The 22,449-nt window shown below is 44.6% G+C and overlaps 1 protein-coding gene across 1 annotated transcript in view; it reads left to right on the forward strand.

Annotated features, from left to right (window-relative positions):
* Positions 1-22,449, forward strand: part of PARP14 (poly(ADP-ribose) polymerase family member 14) — a 53,767-nt gene that overhangs the window by 17,957 nt on the left and 13,361 nt on the right. Inside the window, exons 13-25 of the mRNA XM_081211979.1 lie at positions 736-903; positions 1,763-1,981; positions 2,079-2,660; positions 3,377-3,522; positions 4,102-4,276; positions 6,664-6,949; positions 8,365-8,440; positions 12,330-12,567; positions 14,308-14,441; positions 14,537-14,570; positions 15,716-16,024; positions 17,395-17,631; positions 19,588-21,851. Coding sequence (XP_081068105.1) covers positions 736-903; positions 1,763-1,981; positions 2,079-2,660; positions 3,377-3,522; positions 4,102-4,276; positions 6,664-6,949; positions 8,365-8,440; positions 12,330-12,567; positions 14,308-14,441; positions 14,537-14,570; positions 15,716-16,024; positions 17,395-17,631; positions 19,588-21,851 — 4,868 coding nt within the window. The remainder of the gene's footprint in view (positions 1-735; positions 904-1,762; positions 1,982-2,078; positions 2,661-3,376; positions 3,523-4,101; positions 4,277-6,663; positions 6,950-8,364; positions 8,441-12,329; positions 12,568-14,307; positions 14,442-14,536; positions 14,571-15,715; positions 16,025-17,394; positions 17,632-19,587; positions 21,852-22,449) is intronic.

Raw genomic sequence — 22,449 nt, forward strand, 5'->3', positions numbered from 1 at the left:
TGCAGGAGGTAAAGTAAAATGTTAGCCATCTGTATGTAGGAGCCTTGTCTTCTTCCTTCTGGTCGTGGTAGCCAATAATTTCTCCAAGTAGTCAGCTGGGTTCTGCTTCCTGCTTCACACAGGCAAACTTAAGAAGTGTGTGCTCCTTTTTGTCCCTGAGGAATTCTCAGCTGTGCAGGGAACTTTTGTATCTGTGGAGACTGCCTGCTGCAGAGATTACTCCTTATTCTGTGAGGGACCAGGAGAATTGTCATGGTCTTGTGGGTGGGGCTAAATGTGCAGCCCTGCTATAGCCTCTTCGGTCCTCCGTGGGCTGAACAGCTTCACAGAATGGATCTTGCATACCTGGGGCCATAAATATCTCCCTCTTAAACAGAACTGCATTGCTTGTCAGTTTATCAGTGGTATAAAGTGCAGGCAGTGAGGGGAGGCCCTGCTTGCTTAGAGGGTATGGGAAGCAGCACCGAAAATTGGATATTTGGGTTGTTTCTAACACCCTCCCTGGTGTGAATGTTGTTGAGGGCAAAACAGCATCTGCCCCAGAGATGAAATATTGCTGTTTCAGGACTGGAAGAACAGGATATCTGGAACAAAACTGTGGAAGGATATGGGAGCTCTGTGCATGCAAAAATTGTATGGAAAGGCTTCTAAGATGGAAGGCATATATTCCTCCTGAGTAGAGGCTGCCTTGTTTGTTCCACATATCACTCTCCCCCCGCTCCTCATTTCTTTCAGCTACCCAGCCTCACAACAATCTCATATGCACGCAAGCAGGAAACCTGAAGTGTAAAAATGTAATCCACCTTGTGGCCCAAGAAGATACCAAGGCACAAGTCTCCAAAGCTCTCGTGGAATGTGAACAAAGGCAATTTTCCTCTATTGCCTTTCCTGCAATTGGGACAGGTCTGTATTGCCTTGAGGGAAAACAATGGTGCAGCAGTAAGTGGGTGGCATAATTGAACTTCCAGTGGTGCTAATGGTAGTGGCTCAGTATTTTTATTCTTTATTCAGCAAAATGTAGACACCACTCAATTGTAACAAAAATACTAAGTGGCACCACAATACTAAATAAGAAACACAGGGAAGGTTAAGATCATTGACACTGCTGCTCCACTCCTCATCGGCCCTGCCCCACATGCTCCTTGAGTGTTTTTGGCTGGCTGAGATATCATTTTGAACTTATGATAATGGTTCTTGCCTGCTGGGTTGAGAATAGAGGTGTGTGCATTGTGTGTGTGTGTGTGTGTGTGTGTGTTTGGGTAATACAGTATTGCACAAAGGCTTTTTCTGTGTCTAAAAATATAAGCACTACTTTATCATTTCTTTTTTCTATTATTCCTCATCTGTCTGTCCAGTAAGAAGCCTGTTTGGTCTTCACGTATGTATGTTTGCAGAGTTTCTTTCATTCTTTTTACCAAAATAGCCAAAACAAGTTTATAATCATTGTTTAATAGTGAGGTGGGCCTAAAGTCTTTGGGGTTCTGTATCTCTTTCTCAGATTTGGAACTTAGTGTTATGAACGCCTTCTTCCAAGTTTTGGGTATGCCGTCTCCTTTTGGGACTCCATTCATTACTTCATTCAGTGGAGGAATTATGATTTCTTGAAAATTTTTATAATAGGTAGATGTGAGTCTATCAGGTCCTGGCGATTTTCCTGTTTTTTGCTTGTTGTATGCCAATAGTTATCTCTTCCGTTGATATTGGTTCATTAAGATAGTTTATTTGTTCCATTGTTAGTCTAGAATTTTTATTATTATTGCAGGTGAAGCAAAACGTGACCCAACTGCAGTGGCCAATGATATGATAGATGCTATAGTAGACTTCATAAGTCAAACACCTCCACAGGTGAAGATGATTAAAATAGTAATTTTCCAGCCACATCTTCTAAGTATTTTTTTTGCAAGTATGCAAAGAAAAGAAGCTGCACCTAGCAAGCATGGTGGCACATCCTCGTCAAACTCCATTTTTTCTAGAGTAGTAGGTAAGTAGACAGCTTCTATATGTGTAGAACTTCTTGACTGCAGATGCATTAAGTAGTTAAAAGCATAACCTGTCCCTGAATTGATGTTCTGTTGCAGATTTCTTCAGCTTCAAAAAATCTGCTGAGGGAGCTAAACCTACAATACTTTTGGAGAGAACAGTAGAGCCAACCATTTTTCAAATCTGTGGTGATAGCCGGAAGAATGTCGAAGAGGCAGAATTTTGGATGAAGGATCTGATTTTGAAGGGCCAGTATGAAACAGTTGTCTCAGATAAATGGATCTCAAACTTTGGAGAAAGCGAATATGAAAAACTGAGCGCTCTTCAGCAGCGGCTGCATGTTGCTATTAGGCTAGAGTATAAAGATTCTTCTCCTTCCCTCCACATTGTTGGCATAACCAAAGATGTCTTGACGGCCAGCTCAACAATTAAAAGCATGATCCAAAGCATGGAGGAGCAGTCAAAGGCAGATATTCTCAGCAACTTTGTAGAGTGGCAGTACGAAGACAATGGGAAATACAAAGGCTTTGATAGCCTGACAAATATGCACTTAGAATCTGCAGCACACCAGCTTGAAATAACCATAAGGAACAAATGCTACAAAGTGGACCCAAGTAAACAATGTGCAGTGGACAACCAGGGGAGAAGCATCACCCTTCGCCGTGTATCAAAAGCTGAAGGTAAGCTTCTAAGGCATGAACAAATTGATCAGTTCTGTCCCTTGTATTCTCTGTGTCTCGCACACAAACACACACTTGTGTATCTCCAACATTTCTGCCTAGGAAAGCTCTGAAGGAGATATGCCTTGAGTCCAGATCCAACCTCAATTTGCTTTCTGCCGGCAACCTTCCTGGGCATTTGCTTATATGAAAAGTAACCATATTGCAAGTTATTAAGTGCGGTTTCACAGATGGCATGGTGCTGCATGGGTCTTTTTCTTCTCTTCCTCCTCCTTATTTAGAAACTGAGTTAATGGCTGGAGAACTTTTATTTTGGCTGAGGCCTGCATAGAGCAAATAGCTAACTTGTTCAGTCAGACCCGACTCCTCTAAGTCAGCTGCCCAGGAATTGGTCTTCGCCTGAGTCATACATAGCTGTCTCTCCTGTAGGGGCCAAATGTGGGCTTTCAGGCCTGTTTGTCTTGCCTTTAGGAATCTACCTAGGCCAAACTCCTTCCCAACCCTGTTCTGTGTTCTCAAGTGATTTTGCCTAGCTGGAACGGGTGCACAAACCGTGATAAGGACTCACCAATTTAAAATGACAACAGATGGCAATGCCGCTCAAAATACTAACTTGAAACCTCAAACTGAAAGTTCATGCCGAAACTGAAAAGTGTCCTGAAATAGGCTTCTATGTCCTTAGTCATTGCACTAACAGCACCATGTTCATTACACAGGTAATCTGGCAGTGGACTTACCTGAACAGTGGGAAGACATGGGGCAAGCGCATCTCAAAATAGTGGAGCTAAATCCAGAAACGGAGGAATATCAAACTGTCAAGAGGATGTTTCTCCAGACTTGCAGCGTATTTACTATTGTAAAGGTAAAAACATTATTTTCAAAGTCTTGTTTTTTCTTCTTCTATGAAAGGGTCCCTCCTTTCATAGTACACAGCTTATACCATGTGTTTTTTGTTTGTTTTTTTACATCCATGATGGACCTAAACACAAGAGCATTCTCTCCTGCGGTTTCTAGAAGCTGATATTCAGAAGCGTTTCTGCCTACGACCATTTAGCACTTATGCTGCTGGAAATCAGTAGCTAGTACAGTGGTACCTTGGGTTAATAACTTAATTCATTCTGGAGGTCCGTTCTTAACCTGAAACTGTTCCTAACCTGAGGTACCACTTTAGCTAATGGGGCCTCCCGCTGCCGCTGTGCTGCCACTGCATGATTTCTGTTCTCATCCTGAAGCAAAGTTCTTAACCCAAGGTACTATTTCTGGGTTAGCGGAGACTGTAACCTGAAGTGTCTGTAACCTGAAGTGTCTGTAACCCAATGTACTACTGTATTGGGTTGAATCACCCTAAGGCTCCAAATCTGTTCCTTGTTCAAGTGATTTAAAATTTTTATTCCCAGTGATGATACTGGTTGTTATCAGTGTTCTGTCTTTTTACTTGTAGATTGAGAGGATCCAAAATCCCTACAAATGGCAGCAGTACCAAATAAAAAAGAAGGAGATGGATGACAAAAATGGCCATACAAATAATGAGAAGCCCCTTTTTCATGGAACAGCTTTTACATCGATAAAGCTCATAAATGATTACGGGTTTAATCGAAGTTATGCAGGAATGCACGGTTAGTTGATTATAAAAGTGTGGCTTTTGTATGAATGGCTAGTGACTCTTCATGTGCCAAACACATTATTCTCTCATGTTTCTATGTATGGGGTTAAAAAGAGAGTGATTGTTGTGCATCAATGTCTGCAGATACCATATTTTTCGCTCGATAACACGCACCTGACCACGCACATAGTTTTTAGAGGAGGAAAACAAGAAAAAAAATCTGAATGAAACAGTGGATATATCATTTTTGTGCTTCATGCTGTGGCCACAGACATGTGATTTGACGGTGAGTTTGGGGTAGCCCAATGCAAAAATCCTGAGAATCCATGTGGATCTGTGCTTTGTAACCACATTTTTGCACCATTGCAGCCCCAGGCAACAGTGGGTGCGTAATTTTTTTGGTGCAGGCTGTAGCCATGGACATGCTATGTGATCTGATGGTGAATTTGGGGTGACCCAATGCAAAGATCCTGAGGATCCATGTGGATCTGTGCTTTGTAACCACGTTTTTGCACCATTGCAGCCCCAGGCAACAGTGGGTGCGTGATTTTTTTGGTGCAGGCTGTAGCCATGGACATGCTATGTGATCTGATGGTGAATTTGGGGTGACCAAATGCAAAGATCCTGAGGATCCATATGGATCCGTTCTTTGTAACCACGTTTTAAGTGGGGAGGGAAGGAAAAATATAGAAGAGACAAGGAGCACGAGAAGGGTGTGCGGAGAAGCAGCTGGCTAAGAATGCAGGAGAGGGGTTTAATGGGAGGGAGGAAAGGAAGGCAAAAGTCCCCCCCACCCACCCAAGCCAGCCCTCTCTCTCTCTCTCTCTCCCACCTACATGTTTTCCGGCTGCCTGGAATGCTTTCCTGGACGCAGCAGCACCGGAGCATGGAGAGGAATTAGAAGGAAGGACGCGATCCTTTCCTTTCCCCTCTGCTTGCCAGGAGGGGAGGGGATTTCCCTGCTCTTTGTTCCATTTGAGCAAACAGCAACCGAAACAGAACAGGGTGGGCAGTAAGACCCTGAGGCAGAATGCAGGAAAGCAGCAGCTTCCTCTTTTCAGGCGTCCCTCCTCCCGTGATGGCGAGGTATGATTGCCCAATTTTTGCCTCTGCACTCGGGACAGTCCGCTCCAGGGACCACACATCCATTCAATAACACGCACAGACATTTCCCCTTACTTTTTAGGAGAAAAAATCTGCGTGTTATAGAGGGAAAAATACGGTACATATGCTGTCATTTCAGCATTTACAATACTCAGTTTTTGTACCTTCCCCATCTGTGATTATTATTATTATTTAATTTTATTAGTCGTCATTTACTAAAAGTGCTCATCTTGCAGTATTGTAAAAAGGACAAATTTTACCCCACCCCGCTGCAGTGTGTCTGATTATGTCTCTATTATAAAAGAGGAGTAAAGGTATAAGTATTCCCTTTCATGGTTACACTTTATGGCTGAAAAGAAAAATTGCAGCTGCTTGAAACTCTGTTTTTGTATTACAAATTTGGCTGCAAACTAGTTATCGCTATTCATTGATTAGGAAGGACTCTTCTCAGAGGCTCTCAGAATTTTTGGCTGAGCCATTATTGCTTGACAAGAGTAAGTGTAATAGTGTTCCCAAGGCAAGTGGAGGCTGCATTGGATAGTAGATTTACTCCTTTTTTACATTAGATTTTCTTTTCTAAGAATTCGGTCATCCCCCAAAAGTGCAAGGGTAACTTTTTGCTTTTTAAGGATCTGAGCTGCTTGCTCCTTCTGCACAAGAAGCAAGGTAAAAAGCCTTTCCTTTTCAGCAGAGCTTTCTGCTGTACCAGGACAGCTTAGAAACAAGGAGGAGATGGCTCATCTGCCTTCTTTCTGAGCCTCTGCAGAAACAGTGCCTTGCAGAAAGGCAGGAAAAAGCTGTCCCACCCTGCGCCACTTCCCTTAGATGGGAAAATGGCAAGCACAATTGATGGCTTTGCTCCCAAGGTGCATGATCTGAATTCTGCTCCCATGGCAGAGCTTAGTTTTGCAAGAGCATCTTGGGATCCAGGCTAGAAGCCTTCTCCTTGGCTCTGGTGAGAGGCAAGTATTTTCTAATTGGTGCGGGGAGGAGGCAATGAAGGAAAGTTGTGTTGCTAGTGTATACAGAAAGAAAGCACAGTCAATAGATAAGGTTGAATCCTGGAATGAGAAAAGCACACCCTTAGGCAGACGTGCCATCTAAAATAACCCTCTTGTTAGCAGCATCCCTGCAATGACTTGTTGCAGTCTGCTAATAGGAAAAGGAAACTTCCCCAGATAAGTATCTGTTAAACTGTTGATACCGATGTGTGTGTTGCTGGGGCCTTTCAAGAGTGAAAGGATAATGGTACTTCGCAGTTACTGGCTGCTTTAAACTTTTCATTTATCTTTACAGCTGCAGCATATGGAAATGGAACCTATTTTGCTGTAAATGCCCAGTATTCTGCCTCTGATACTTACTCAAAACCAGAAGCTGATGGGAAAAAGTACATGTACCTTGCTCGAGTACTCACTGGAGAATATTGCCCTGGAGCACAAGGATTAGTTGTCCCCAAACCTAAAAATGCGGCCGATCCCACTGTTCTCTTTGACAGTGTGACTGATAATGTTTCTAAACCTTCCCTGTTTGTCATTTTCAATGATATCCAGGCATATCCAGAATATCTCATCACTTTTAAGAAGTAAACATTTCTCTATCTTGCACTTACCCTGATGAAAAGAAGTGCCTCTTGTTATGTAGTAGCATGCCGATACTGTATTACCTGTACATAAATGGATCTGATTACGAAATAAAATGTTGATTTGGGCTACTTGCTGAGTAAAAAACTTATTTTATTTTAATTCTTGAAGTGGAAAGTTTGGAAGGGTCGAACCTTTTCAGGTTGCTTAGCGTGTTTGAAACTGGGATAAAACAATGGAAAATTAATTAGGAAAGGTATAAATAAGTTTAGGAGGAGGATAGCATGGCTAAGGAGCAGAGTCAAGGACGGTAAGAGAGGCATGAGAATTGCTTTAGTTATTATATATATATATTTAGTGAAGCGCCACTTAAAGCACCACTCTCTTTCAAATCAGAACCAGTGACGGTCCTGTGTGAGTACCTGGAGGTGGTTGGAGGATAGATGGCGGCTAAGAGATTGAGAATGAATCCTGACAAGACAGAAGTACTCTTTTTGGGGACAGGAAGCGGGCAGGTGTGGAGGATTCCCTGGTCCTGAATGGGGTAACTGTGCCCCTGAAGGACCAGGTGCGCAGCCTGGGAGTCATTTTGGACTCGCAGCTGTCCATGGAGGCGCAGGCCAATTCTGTGTCCAGGGCAGCTGTTTACCAGCTCCATCTGGTACGCAGGCTGAGACCCTATCTGCCCACGGACTGTCTCGCCAGAGTGGTACATGCTCTAGTTATCTCTTGCTTGGACTACTGCAATGCACTCTGTGTGGGGCTACCTTTGAAGGTGACCCAGAAACTACAACTAATCCAGAATGCGGCAGCTAGACGTGACTGGGAGCTGCCGCCAAGACCACATAACACCAGTCTTGATAGACCTACATTGGCTCCCAGTACGTTTCCAGGCACAATTCAAAGTGTTGGTGCTGACCTTTAAAGCCCTAAACAGCCTCGGTCCAGTATACCTGAAGGAGCGTCTCCACCCCCATCGTTCTGCCCAGACGCTGAGGTCCAGCACCGAGGGCCTTCTGGCAGTTCCCTCGCTGCGAGAAGCCAAGTTACAGGGAACCAGGCAGAGGGCCTTCTTGGTAGTGGCACCTGCCCTGTGGAACGCCCTCCCACCAGATGTCAAAGAGAAAAACAACTACCAGACTTTCAGAAGACATTTGAAGGCAGCCTGGTTTAGGGAAGCTTTTAATGTTTGACAGACTATTGTATTTTAATATTTTGTTGGAAGTCGCCCAGAGTGGCTGGGGAAACCCAGCCAGATGGGTGGGGTATAAATAATAAATTATTATTTATTATAATATGCAGTTTTCCTCCCCTCCAAAATCAATTCAACTTTTCATAATCTAAAACACTTTCCTCTCTAAATTAAAAGAAAGTATTCCAACTAAAAGACGAAAATGATTTGTTTCATTTGATCCAGGACACGTCACGGACCAGTCCTGAAAATGTGGAGTAACGAACTCTGTTCGTGTGTAGAGTACATCAGAGTAACTGCAGTAAGCCTCTTATGTCTGAGATTAGGGAGAATAATTTTCAGGCAGTGTTAGAAACTGATATGAAAGTTAAGAGCTAAATGGTACCTTAAACTTAGGTTATGTGTGCAACAACGGAACGTCTACAAGAATACAAAGCTGAAAATGAATTGCAGCTAAAATGTTATATTCATTTTTTACATAGTCTAGTCCTTCCCCTGCCCAACCACCTAATATTCTTAAGAGGGTCTCTTCTCCAGTCTTTAGGGAGTAGCTGGAAGTGGGGAGGCAGAAAAAGGTCCTTTCCTTCCACTCTGCAGTTTTAATCGGAAATCTTAGGCACAGTACTGCGCCCAGAGCTCAGAAACTGCCCACGCTAATGAAATTCCCTGTCGCAAAATGCGCCTAGAACAATGGGAGTTTCAAACACTTGTTCCCAGGTTTGGAAGGATGTAGAGTCGGTGTGATATTTTGACAGGCATAGACCCCAAACTTCATCATTTAAGAAATTTACTGACCAGCTAACAAACAAGAAATAATAGCACCAGCATTTTCCTCCAATCAAGATATTCTTGATTTAAGCTAAGGATAGACCTTGTTGTAAGCAGATTCACATCCCTTTTTCTGGAAATCCTCTAGACTTGCATGCCACTCAGATCAGGCTTCACTGGTCCACCCAGCAGCTCCTGCAACTTTTAACGAGTGGATGCAGGGAAATATAGTAGTTAATGCAGACTTTGTTTAGTACAAGCTATCCATAGTTTTAGGTTGGAATTAGTTGTGTGATTTTATTTTATAAAATTGCTTGACATTCTCTTAGAGATGTGCCCCAGTTATCCTAGTGGAAGAACCTATACTGCTTACAATCCCTGGACCGGAGACACTTTTATGAAGACATGTTTAAAGGTAAAGGTAAAGGTACCCCTGACTGTCAGCTCCAGTCGCGGATGACTCTGGGGTTGCCGCGTTCATCTCGCTTTACTGGCCGAGGGAGCCAGTGTACAGCTTCCAGGTCATGTAGCCAGCATGACTAAGCTGCTTCTCGCGAACCAGAGCAGAGCACGGAAACACCATTTACCTTCCCACCAGAGCGGTACCTATTTATCTACTTGCACTTTGATGTACTTTCGAACTGCTGGGACATGTTAGTTCAGTCTACCGTATTTTTCGCACCATAGGACGCACTTTTTCCCTCCTAAAAAGCAAGGGGAAATGTGTGTGCGTCCTATGGAGCGAATGCAGGGGGGAGGCAGGCGGGAAAAGCCCTCAAGAGCCGCACACAAGCTTCGTGCGCTCTTGCGGGCTTTTCTCTAGGAGGGAGAAGGGACTGACTGGCTGCAGCAGTCCCTTCTCCCTCCTGGGGGAAAAGCCCCCAAGAGCGGCACCCTCTTTAAAGGCTGCGCGGCTCCTGCGGGCTTTTCTACGAGGTGGGGGAATCCCCCCACCTCCCAGAAAAGCCAGGAGAAGCCGCGCAGCCCCTTTAAAGAGCGCGCGGCTTCTGCGGGAGTTGGGGGAAGCTGCAGCAGATTCCCTCCTCCCGGGCTCCCTTTGAAGCGGCAATGTGGGAGGGGAGCAGCTTACACTCGTGTAAGCAGCTCCTCTCCCACTTTCCTCCTTCAAAGCAACTACGGAGGAGGGAAGGAAGGGGACCCATGGATCCTCCGCTGCTCGAGGCTGCAGCGGATTCCTCCTCCGTAATTGCTTTGAAGCAGGAAAGTGAGAGGGGGCAGTTTACACTCGTGTAAGCAGCTCCTCTCCCACTTTCCTGCTTCAAAGCAACCACGGAGGAGGGAAAGAGGGGACCCATGGATCCTCTTTGCTGCTCGAGGCTGCAGCAGATTCCCTCCTCCCGGGCTCCCTTTGAAGCAGCAAAGTGGGAGGGGAGCAGCTTACACTCGTGTAAGCAGCTCCTCTCCCACTTTCCTGCTTCAAAGCAACCACGGAGGAGGGAAAGAGGGGACCCATGGATCCTCTTTGCTGCTCGAGGCTGCAGCAGATTCCCTCCTCCCGGGCTCCCTTTGAAGCAGCAAAGTGGGAGGGGAGCAGCTTACACTCGTGTAAGCAGCTCCTCTCCCACTTTCCTGCTTCAAAGCAACCACGGAGGAGGGAAGAAAGGGGACGATGGATCCTCCGCTGCTCACGGCTGCAGCGGATTCCTCCTCCTTGATTGCTGGGAGTTTCTCTGGGCAGGAATTCCCTCAGCTTAAGTGGGGTGGGGGAAGTGTGGCAGGTACGGGGGTACTGAGAGACACATGTCTCTCAGATGAAAATTGGGAGTGGGCATTGTCTGAAGTGGCTGTGGATCTCCTGCCGCAGAACTGTAGGACTGTATAGAGTTGGGAGGGCCACCCAAGGGTCATCTAGCCCAGCCCCCTCACAATGTAGGAATCACAGCTAAAGAACGCCAGGCAGATGGTCCCCCAACCGCTGCTTAAAAGCCTCCAGTGGTGGAGACCCCAAACACCTTCCGAGGTCATAGAATTGCAGGGTTGGAAGGGAACCCCAGGAGTCATCTAGTCCAGCCCCGGTGGACAGCAGGCGCAATCCATCCTGTTGCGCAAGACTAAAGATGCTGTGCAAGGCTAAAGAAGAAGCCAAGGCAGTGAGCGGGATGGATCGCGCTTGCTGCCTTGTCTTCTTTAGCTGCACTGGAGAGGTTTAGCTCCTGGCTGGAGAGGTTGCGCGGCTATGGATTCCGCGCACTGTCTTGGCTTCTTTGCTCTTTGGGGCTGGGGGGAGGGGAAACCCGGGCTTCCCCCGCAGCCCCGAGAAGCTCTGGGAGAAGTGGACAGGCTGCATGCAGCCTGTCCGTTGCTCTTTGGGGCTGGGGGGGATAATATTTTTTTCCTTGATTTCCCCCTCTAAAAACTAGGTGCGTCCTGTGGTCCGGTGCGTCCAATAGAGCGAAAAATACGGTATTTAAATCAAGGCTCCAAATAAACACCCCAGTTTCACAAAGCCACATTCATGTGATTTATTAATTAACAGGAAACATGAACTTAAAAATCATCACATTGAATTCAACACAGCAATGTTCCATCAGTGCAAGGACTTTTTTGTGTTCTCCCCCACCCCTGCGCCCTTTCCATTTGTTCTGGGGTATTCTCAACTATCCAGAGCAGATTTGGGGGCACTCAGCAGGAGGAAAGGGGAGAAGTGTCCTTGCTCTAGTGATAATCATTTCACTAGTGTACAAATTAATTTGAATGCAGCCCAGAATTGAATGAACTGCAGACACTTAAAGATGGATCTTCATATTTATACATATGAAATCACAGTTGCCCACATGGGATTAATAAAACTTGCTACTCAGCCTATAATTATTTTCTTAATTGCATATGGGCATTTTTAATTTGTTTAAAATAACTAAACAAATCCGTAAATCATTTTGCGGGATTCCGGAATAAATTTAAACTACATGTCAGCAGCAGCCGTCAATCTTGCTCTCTCCCCCCCCCCCCCGCTCCACTCCGAGGCTGCGCGCTCTTCCCTTGCCATTGCCAGCAACTGGCGCTCGAATAAAATACCTGTTCTACCCAGTGGTAGAACTCGAAATGAAAATGATTTTTTTTAAAAAAGGCGATGCGGGAAGAAAGGTCTGAAAGCTGTAACGATGAGGACGTCGAAAACTCTGCTCCAACGTAGTGTGAATAATACCCATCTATGATACAGCTCTCCAATTACCGTTTTGGGGCACCAGCCTCCGCTTTGGTCGGCTGTTTTTTGCCTCTCTCCTTTTAAGCAGTAGAATATCTGTCACTGGTCTGCTCGGGTTTCTTCCTGGAAAACACCGGAGGCAAGGGAGGGGTGGCCAGGGTCGGGTTGGAGGCGGAGGGAACCACCCACCGGCCCTTCCCTTTTCCCCAATATCGCGTCACAGCCAAGAAAAAGCTCGGGAGCGGCGCCCATATAGGAAAACGAAAATGAAAGTGGCGGCTCCTCGGCCACTCTCGGCAACATGGCGGAGGGGAGGAGGCCCTTGTCTCCATTCGCCGTGCGGGTGCAGGCGGATTGGGGGACCCCAGAACCCCCCAAACAGCTGAGAAACAAACTTTTGCTCTACTTCCAGAGCCGGAAGAAGTCGGGAGGCGGAGAGTGTGAGATCCAGCTGCAATCCGGGCAGGTCTTGGTTTGCTTTGCTAAGGAAGAAGGTAAGAGAGAGGGGGGGGGGGGAGAGAAAAAAATTCCCCTTCTTTTCCTGGGACTGGTGCTCCCCCTCGATGCATTTGTAGGACGCTTCCAGAAAGTAGCTTTGCTGCTTTCTTGGGAGGGAAGGGGGGCAAGTTGTTATGTGCCTTTAATAAATATTAAAAAGAAGGGCGTTCCCGCATAGGAGACACCAAAATAGGGGCTTCCGGTTTAGTCATGCTAAACTGCTTTAACAGCGCCATTCTGTGTAAACTGAAGCCCCTCACTGTGTCTATTGGGTCTTATTCCTTGGGTTGCAATCTTAAACCTATTCCCTAAGTCTGTAAAAGGTAAAGGTAAAGGGACCCCTGACCATTAGGTCCAGTCGTGGCCGACTCTGGGGTTGCGGCGCTCATCTCGCTTTATTGGCCGAGGGAGCCAGCGTACAGCTTCTGGGTCATGTGGCCAGCATGACTAAGCAGCTTCTGGCGAACCAGAGCAACGCACGGAAACACCGTTTACCTTCCCACCAGAGTGGTACCTATTTATCTACTTGCACTTTGACGTGCTTTCGAACTGCTAGGTTGGCAGGAGCAGGGACTGAGCAACGGGAGCTCACTCCGTCACAGGGATTCAAACCGCCGACCTTCTGATCGGCAAGTCCTAGACTCTGTGGTTTAACCCACAGCGCCACCCGTGTCCCCCTAAGTCTGTAGCTAAACCTAATAACGTAAAAGTGAAACCACTGGCAATCCTGACAGAAGCTGTCTTGTGATTAACCAGGGGCAAGAGTCCAGCAAGTGGCCTGTGAGATAGAAACAGCTCTACTAGACAGGAGTAGTACAGCACAAGGAAAATATGGATTGTGGGGGGGCAGCTGGTGTGAGGGGAGGGATATTATCATCTGGGACATCCTCGTGCTCACTAAGGAACAAAGGTTGAAAATGTGTCCCTTCTTTTGTCGTTATGTAGGCATACATAAAACAGTTCTGTTAATTAAAATGAAAAACAAACAAATGTACCAATAACCACTTTCACTCTCTGAATATCCCCTACTCAGCAAATTGAAGAAGGAGAAAGAGATAAAGAAGAACCACAAAAGGAAGGAAACTGGGGCGTTAGCCACAAGATACATAGAGAAATAAGCAAAACAAAATAATCGGAAGTCAAAGAGGTTTCAGACTAGATATGACTGCATACCCCCACACCAATATAATTCCATTAGTTCTGTGCCTGTTGAGTTCAGAATTTTATCATGTGGTGGAGTTGATTGCTTCCCTGTTGGATTAAAGAATTCTATCCCCAGATCAGGATTTATCATCCCAAATTCCATTGAAACTGATGTTTGACCTTTGGTGTCTGGTCACTCAAAATAGGAAGGCTTGCTCACATGAGTTATGAGTCCAAATACTAACCGTGGAATTCAAGAAGATACACACCTCTTATTTATTTTGGCGTGGAGAGGGATCACTTAGTCATTATGAAACTGACTGCAAACAAAACTGCTTGGCCCTTTCTCTTTGCTGCCTAAACATAGCCATGAACATTTCTAGAATCTCTACAGGGATAGGGAGCCAAAGGCCCTCTAAGACTCTGACCCCTATCAGCTCCAGTTAGCATGGCTCATGTTCCATGTGGATGATGGGAGTTGTAGTCTGGCATCTGGATGGTTGCAGGTTTTCCCATGCCTAACCAAGGAGCAGTAAGCCAGCATGGTGGTCGCTCTGTTATCATGATGACAGTAATTTATTTTTTTGTTTCAGTGAGGCAAAGGGTTCTTTCCAAAGAGACCCATGAACTTGATCTAGAGGGAAAAGGAACATTGAAGCTGGTGGTCACACAGCATGAAAAAACTGCCAAAGAGAATGTGCCCAAGAAGGAAACTGATCTTTATCAGGTATTAAGGCAATATTTGACCTGGTGGAATCTAGAGCTCTGAAGCCAAGATGTTCACCAAAGCAACAAATCAATATGCTGTTGTTCTCTTTTTAGGCTTCCAGGGGAGAAGACGTGGTAGAAGAGACTGGTATGGTGGTTTTCTTTCAGTATCATTATCATGCCAGGGGCAGGGGTGGGCGGGCTTTCCTATCCCTAGCCAAAGGTGGGGGGGGGGGATTTTTTGTTCTGTTTTTACAGAAAGAAAGCCCAGGCAAGCCCACTGAGGCCACCATTCTCTCCTCCTACTTCCAAGCCAATGATTTATATATATATAATGATGATACTCACCCTGTCATCTGGGGCTCGGACCACATTCTTTGTGACACATAAAGAATATTTCTCTGGTGATGGCTCTCAAAAATAAGGAAGCAAGATGCAAAAGCAGGTCCACAGACAGCTTGGACTGCAACAAAATGGGGGTGCCTTTTTTGTTCTGGGAACTTGTATCCTGGAAAGAAACAATTGGAACATTCCCAGAGCAATAAAAGGTGGGTGGGTGGAGTGGGACCTCCCACTTTCAGAGCAAGGATAGTAGAATTTTGTGCTCCGCCTGTTTCTTCCATGTAAAAAATAAAATAAAATCTGCAGCCCAGATGAATTATTATTATTAGTATTCATTTATTTATTCATTTATTTATTTGATTTCTGTACCGCCCTTCATCTGAAGGTTACAGGGTAGTCTACTGTATAAAAACACAAAATACCTACAAATACATTCCATCAGGGCTTTTTTTCAGCTGGAACTTGCTGGAACTCATTCTGGCACCTCTCAGGTGAGCGCCATTGCCATTCTAAGAGAACGAGGGAGGTGTTCATGGTGAGTTCCGGTACCTCTTTTTCTAGAAAAATAGCACTGCATACCACAAACTCATCAACTTCTTACTTAATTTCTGACTCTTCAAGAGACATGCTTTTTTCAGGGTTTATTTACTAACAATCACAGAATTCTGATCAATACAGTAAGTTTCTTTTTCTTCCTTTAGTTAGCTTCTGCCCAGTAATTTGGTGATTTATTCTGGTTTGCTGTGAGCATAGTTCCCTCAGTAAACATTATGGGCTTGGGTGGAAGCATATTAATGGCTGCTGGAACAGTATTTTACACCATCTTACACACAAAAAAAGAAGAGGATGTAGATTAAGGTTAAATCCCAGAAAAATAGTTGGCACACTGTTCTGTCTATGCTGACAAACACTGAGTAGTTGCATATTTTACTCGTTTTTTTCTCAAATCAGATGTGCAGCAAGACTTGCGAAAAGAGGGCATCAAAGCAAACAGATTGACACACGAAACTCCCTGTCACAAGGAGGATATCGAAGCAAACAGATCAACACATGAAACTCCCTGTCACAAGGAGGATATCCTCACCAAATCCCACACCTCTTCCCGTGTCATTCTTGAAAATGTTGAGGAATTTTTCGACAAGCCTGATGTGTTAAATCTGCTTGTAGAGAATATCAGTGGACTCTCAGAAGGAAGTGATTTTGAGATTGAACAGATAAGTGAGAGAAATGCCGCAGTTATAACCTTTCAGCAAAGTATCGGTAAGAAATGGTAACTTTGTGTTGCTTGACAATTTCACATTGGGAGAGTTGTTGGCGTTGATTCCTTTTAAAACAATTCCATTAAAATACCTGTGAAGTTCACATATTCTTGGCTTCTCAGGTTACTGGTCTGTTTTTGGAGCGTTCAAGATAAAAGCTTGATCCTAACTGTAGTTAAAAGTTTATGTAAATGGCCTTTCCAAACTTGGTGCCCTTCCCATACTTTGGTCTGTAATCTCAGTCATACCTGGCCATTGGGCTATACAGGCTGGGGATGATGGGAGTTGTATTCCAGAACATCTGGACTACAACAGGTTGATGAAGGCTGGTGTAAACATGTTTGCTACACAGTTTCTTTCCAGAAGTATTCCAAACTGCACACTTCCGTTCCTCTGAATTCTTAATTAATGGTTAGTCCACTCCTTTCCATTTCAGTGTAAAAGTCTTTGCTTGTCACTATGCTGCTCAGTTCCCATACTTCCATGGCTCTTCACTTTTGTTACATTCTTAACAGATAATTTGAATTTTCATTTGGATGTAGCATTGCTCAGTATTTTAGCACCGGCTGAAGGAAAGAGTGAAAGGCAAAACTCGGTTACTGAAGGAAATGGCAGCGTAGTGAGTTGGTGCAATATCATAAGAATTGACTCTTTTGGGGAAAGTATATCTAGTTCAGTATTCTTTTTCTGAGCAGGTGTACGCAGCACACCCAAAGATGTTCACCCAGCCCCTTTCCCCTCCCAACTTTCAGTTTTAGATTACTCTGTTCATGGCGGGGTGGGCGGGGTATAAATAATAAATTCTTACTCTTATTCTTATCTTGTCTTGGTCATGCCTTGGTTCCTGATTTCTTTGCACTGTCTGCGGTTGCTCTTTAAAGAGGAACAAAGGATAGCACTGAGGAATCTGAGCCTCACTGAGTAAGGTTGTAAGGCTGCAGGACCACTCAGGGACAGGCGAATTCAAAAAATCTGTAGGGATTGATTTGCCTTTCTAAAGATGAAGTGGCTGAAGGGTTTTCCTTCCAGAAAAAGAAGGGTTTGCTGCTGCTAGAGGCACCAGCTTGGTTGCCCTCAGCCCCTTTGTAATTCTGGATAGAATGGAAACAGCATTGTGCTATGATGTAGCATTATCTGGCAGGGTCTTTTTGGTGGTGGGGCATAATAATTGCTCCTGTTGGTGACCTCAGCTGTTTTGTCTTTAAAGCTAAACTTACCTGAAATTTCTTAAGATTCCTATCCCCCCTGTCCCATGCGCCAAACCAATTTTGATCAATAATAACAACAACCGTGAATGACAGTAACATCTGTGAATGATCACAGTAGAGCAAGAAATAATTGCCTGATAAGACTTTTGCCTTTTCTTTTCAGAGGCTGCAAATTTTGTATCCCAGTGTCACAGGAACATCAGGTTTAAAGAATTCAAAATTACTGCCAAGCTGCTTGAATTGACGCAGACGATCAAAGTTGAAAATATCCCGTCAGGAGTACCCAAAGATTATTTAATTCTCTATTTTGAAAGTTCAAAGCATGGAGGAGGACAAGTGTCTAGTATTCAAATGTCACCTGAGGAGAATTCAGCCATCGTTACTTTTTGTGACCACCAAGGTAGTATATTCTATTTTTGTAGGTGGCTGAAAAAACAAAACAAAAGAATTTCTAGTGGGATGGCTCAAAAGCAGGAGCTCTGTTAATGGCTTCTTGGAGATTGAGGCGTTGGTGGATTTTAAGGTCATAAAATAATCACAACTGTCATTCACAAGTCAAGGGAAGAACTGTACTGTATTGATAATCCAAATGGCAGGATCCGCAGGGGAGGTAGCATTAGAATGGTGATGAACCATAGGCCTGGAAAGTTTTAACCTTCCAAGCCTTCCAGGGCACCTCCAAGCATGTATTATGGCAGGGATGGGGTACCTTTTTTGGCCAGGAGGACCAGGTCCTATCCTCATGGGCTAAAGTTGACAAGTGGGTGGGGCTGCTTGCGTGTCCATCACCTCACCTTGCAATGATGTCAGGTGATTGGGCCCTTGAAAGCACCATGCACAAAGCACTTTGTGTCTGGACTTCAAAGCACCACGCAGGGCTTGCAAAGAGCCCTGGAGCTGCTTTGAAGCACCTGAGGCTTTCTTTTCACCTGCGGGTATCTTTCCTGTGGAGAACTCCACTGTGTGGCCCACCCAGCAGTCTTCAGCTCTATTGCACATCAGCCTGCTCTCCTTTTCCTCTGTACACTTTAAGGGTCACAGTTGCGCGTTGGCAGCTGCATCTCTTTGCCCCCCCCCATAGAATAATATACCACTGGAATCGTTCCTCCACTTTGGATTAGGCCTGTGTGATGAATCTGTTGAGCCAGGGCGTTCTGTTTACCACAGCCTCTGACACAGAGAAGTGCTTTCTCTTTCAGTTGTGATCTATTAAGAACAACTCAGTGCTTTCTTTCAGCTTTTGAGCAGAGAACATTGCATAATAATAACAATGATTTATTATTTATACCCCGCCCATCTGGCTGGGTTTCCCCAGCCGCTCTAGGCAGCTCCCAACAGAATAAAAATGTGATAAAATACCAAACATTAAAAACTTCCTGATACAGGGCTGCCTTCAGATGTCTTTTAAAAGCAAGATAGCTGCTTATTGCCTTGACATTTGATGGGAGGGCGTTCCACAGGGCGGGCGCCACTACCAAGAAGGTCTTCTGCCTGGTTGCCTGTAACCTCACTTCTCACAGTGAGGGAACCGCCAGAAGGCCCTTGGAGCTGGACTTTAGTGTCTGGGCAGAACGATGGTGGTGAAGACTCACCTTCAGGTATAGTGGGCTGAGGCCGTTTAGGGCTTTAAAGGTGAGCACCAACACTTTGAATTGTGCTTGGAAACGTACTGGGAGGGTACATTGCTTATAAGAGAGTGAGAGTAGTTCCCCCTGTCCCCAGTTGATTTATTTCTCAAAACTTCATCTTTTATCAGTGGCTACATATTTCCAGAACATTTCATGATAATAGTTTCCTGGTTTCTTACTGACTTATACTAGAACTGCAAGGAAAGGTGGTGAGGGGAATCAGTTATTAAGTCCCCTCACCAGCAGCAGTGCTTTCAGCTAACCCAACAAAATGGTTTAATTTCAGCTAATCCAAGAAAAGGATTTAATATGAGCTGAGAATCAGAACCTGCTCAGTCCACTGCTCAGTCACAGAAATATAACCTTTGAGCATGAGTGTTTCTTTCACTACCAAGTTGCTAACAGTCGTGTTTAGGAGAACAAAGGAGAGAGTTTGTGAACAAAAGCAGCACGAAAGGCAATAAAAAGGTTGTGTTCATCTCACAGTTAAGCCAGGAACTGTGGTTTATAGCGCATGAGCCAGTTGTGCTCACTTTGCTTTTCCATGCTTTCACTGTAAGGAAACAAACCATGAACTGTTTCTGTAAGGATTACAAGCCATTGGGTGTACTTTCAAGTCATTTCTGAGGCAGCCATCTTTGAGTGGTCTATGCATTTGAGGGATTTGGCATGGTAGAATATTAAGTGTGTTTTATTTTGATCTTTTCTCCCCCCCCCCTTTTTTTTAGCTGTGCAGGCAGCATTGGAAAAGCAGCATTTTTTTGACAATCAACCAGTTTCAGTTTATCCATACTACGTTTCTTTAGATATGGTTTTGTATGGAAAGGAGAGGGCTGAAATCAAGATGCCAGACCCCGTCAGAGTCCCCTTAGATCCTTATATCTGGCAGTTTCTACAGGGGAAGGATGCCCTAGTCCAAGAAATAAATCAAGAAATGGCAAAGTGTCACAGTGAGCTAACGTGGCCTCAGGCGACTTGCAAACAGCCAGAGGTTGTGATACACCCTTCAGCTGCCTTATCTAAACAAGGAAGGTCAATGAGGGAACTGATCAAGACTTGGAAAGATAAAATTTCTATGGAGTTTACACGCATCATGTCCAAGTTCAAGGCTGTTCAATGCAAAACCATCCCAGCAGCATGGCCTACCATAGAAAACAATTTGATAAAGGATGTTTTGGCAATTTGGGATGTTTCCAAAGAAACAGTTGCCCTCGCCGGTTTTGTATTTACTGTGGACGGTGTGAAGAAATCGATAAACGAATACATGGAAAATTTGACCAAAGATGCAGAAAGAGCTAAGCAAACTATACGTGAAACTTTGGCAGTCACCCCAGGGAAGTATGCTGTTCTGCATCAGGTTTTGCTTGAAGAGAATGTCTATAAAGAGAACCCAGACCTAAAGTTCTCTTACGATCCATCAGCTGAGATGGTGCAGCTGAGTGGAATGGTTGCAGAAGTCTATAAGATGAAATGTGTCCTACAGGAGAAGCTGTATAACATAAAGGAGAAAAAAGTCAACACCCCCCCTGCAATATTTCAATTCCTACAGCATGCAAATAGCAGAAAGGTAACAGTGATCATATTTGGTGCAAATAAAATTAATGCCTCCTATGAACTTCAATATGATTCTGTAGCATTATTCGGATATCTTGATGACAGTCTCTTGAAAGCAGAGGAGCAAATGATGAAAAACCTAGCTCATAAATCTATTACTTTGATGAACCGTGAACTCGTCAACAAAAGGGAATGGAAAGAACTCACTGAGCGATTGCGTAAGAGGCACAATTCTGTTGAGGTAGCTTTCGTAATTGATGTTTGCCACACTTTGGAAGAAGAGGCCAAAGTAACCATTGCTGGTTATACAAAAACTGTAGTAGATGTTTATAAGGTGCTTTCTGACTTTGTTGAAAAAAACACACAAATTCAAAAAGTAATCCCTGCCAAGGCTGTGGCCGTTGTGCAGTTTATGGAGAAGGAAAAGGGCAACGTTTGGCAGAACCTGAGGAAGAATGGTCTGAAAATCAATTTTGGGCAGCAAGCTCAGGAGAAGAATATTGTCCTGAGTGGGCCTAGAGCAGATGTGATGAAAGCAGCTGCTGTGGTTGAACAAGAGCTGGCTTCACTGCATTTTGTTATTGTGTCGTTTGATAAACCGGGAGTGAAAAATTTCTTCAAAACCCGAGAACTTACCTACATTACTGAAGCAAAGCAAACCTTTCACTGTTTGATCAGGTTGCAGAAAGAAGGAGAAGATAAAGGAAACTTTGATGAAAAACTAGGGCACCCTCACGCTAAAATAATTTTAAAACATGGTGTTGTGGTAGAGGCTTATAAGGGTGACTTGACCCGTTCCTCAGTTGACGTTGTGGTCAATGCATCTAATGAAGACCTGAAGCACATTGGTGGCCTTGCAGATGCCCTCTTAAAAGCGGCCGGCCCACAGCTGCAAAGTGAGTGTGATGACCTAGTCAGAAAGCATGGACGTTTGAAGCCTGGCCGTGCAATTAGAACACATGCTTGGAATCTGCCATGTAAAGAATTGATACATGCAGTTGGGCCGAGGTGGAACAGTTCAGAAAAAGAAAAATGTACACGACTGTTAAAGGAGGCCGTGAAGCGAAGCTTAAACCTGGCAGAAACATATAACCATCGCTCCATAGCCATCCCTGCCATAAGCTCTGGGATTTTTGGGTTTCCATTAGAAGAGTGTGCCCATACCATTGTAACATCCATTAAGGAACACTTGGAAGAAACCACTGAGAGTGGCTGCCTGAAACAGATCTGCCTTGTGGATGTGTCAGATAATACAGTCCAGGCTCTTGCTGATGCTTTGAATGAAATATTCGGAGAGGGGTCACCCAAAACCAAGTTACTGTCCAAACCCAAATTACCGCTCAATCAGCCCAAGGAAATGGGAGAGAACATTCATGTGGTGACTTCTGCTGAAGGTGTGAAACTGATACTTGAGGAAAAAGGCATTGAAGATGCGACGGTAAGCATGTGAAATGACCCACAAAGCATTTTTCCAAATGCATGTTGAACTTCTCTTTTTGCATCTAAATAGACAATTACAAATTAATTTGAATTGTAAAGCTCTTGTTAAAACAGGCGTGGCCAGCGGAGTGCCCTCCACATACAAGTCCCTGCAGCTCTGACCAGTGGACATGTGCCGCTTGAGAGTTCAACAACATTTAAAGGGCACCATACTGGTTACCCCTAGGAGACTTTTAAACTGGGTTGTCCAACATGGCTCCTGGAGGCACACATTCAGAAGCTTTCCATGGTACCCAGAGGATATCCTCTATGTGCTGAAATTAGGCTTGAAAGAAGCATACTGTTTTATTATCCATCCATCCATCCATCCATTGCATTTATATACTGCCTTTCTGCCAAGGCACAGAAGGTGGCTTACAATTTTAAAGGGCTAAAACAAGTGATATAAAGTTTGAGGTTGGCTGAGGGAGGAGTCACTCTGACTGGAGCAGGGCCTGAAGTTGTCTGTACCTGCCTCCCTTTGCCCTCTTCCTCCTCCTCAAAGGGCAGATGGCATATTGAGAGTAGGTTGTTGTCAGGGTGGATGTAATAATGAT

This window comes from Podarcis bocagei, assembly GCF_964188305.1.
Source record: "Podarcis bocagei genome assembly, chromosome: 1".
Taxonomy (NCBI): domain Eukaryota; kingdom Metazoa; phylum Chordata; class Lepidosauria; order Squamata; family Lacertidae; genus Podarcis; species Podarcis bocagei.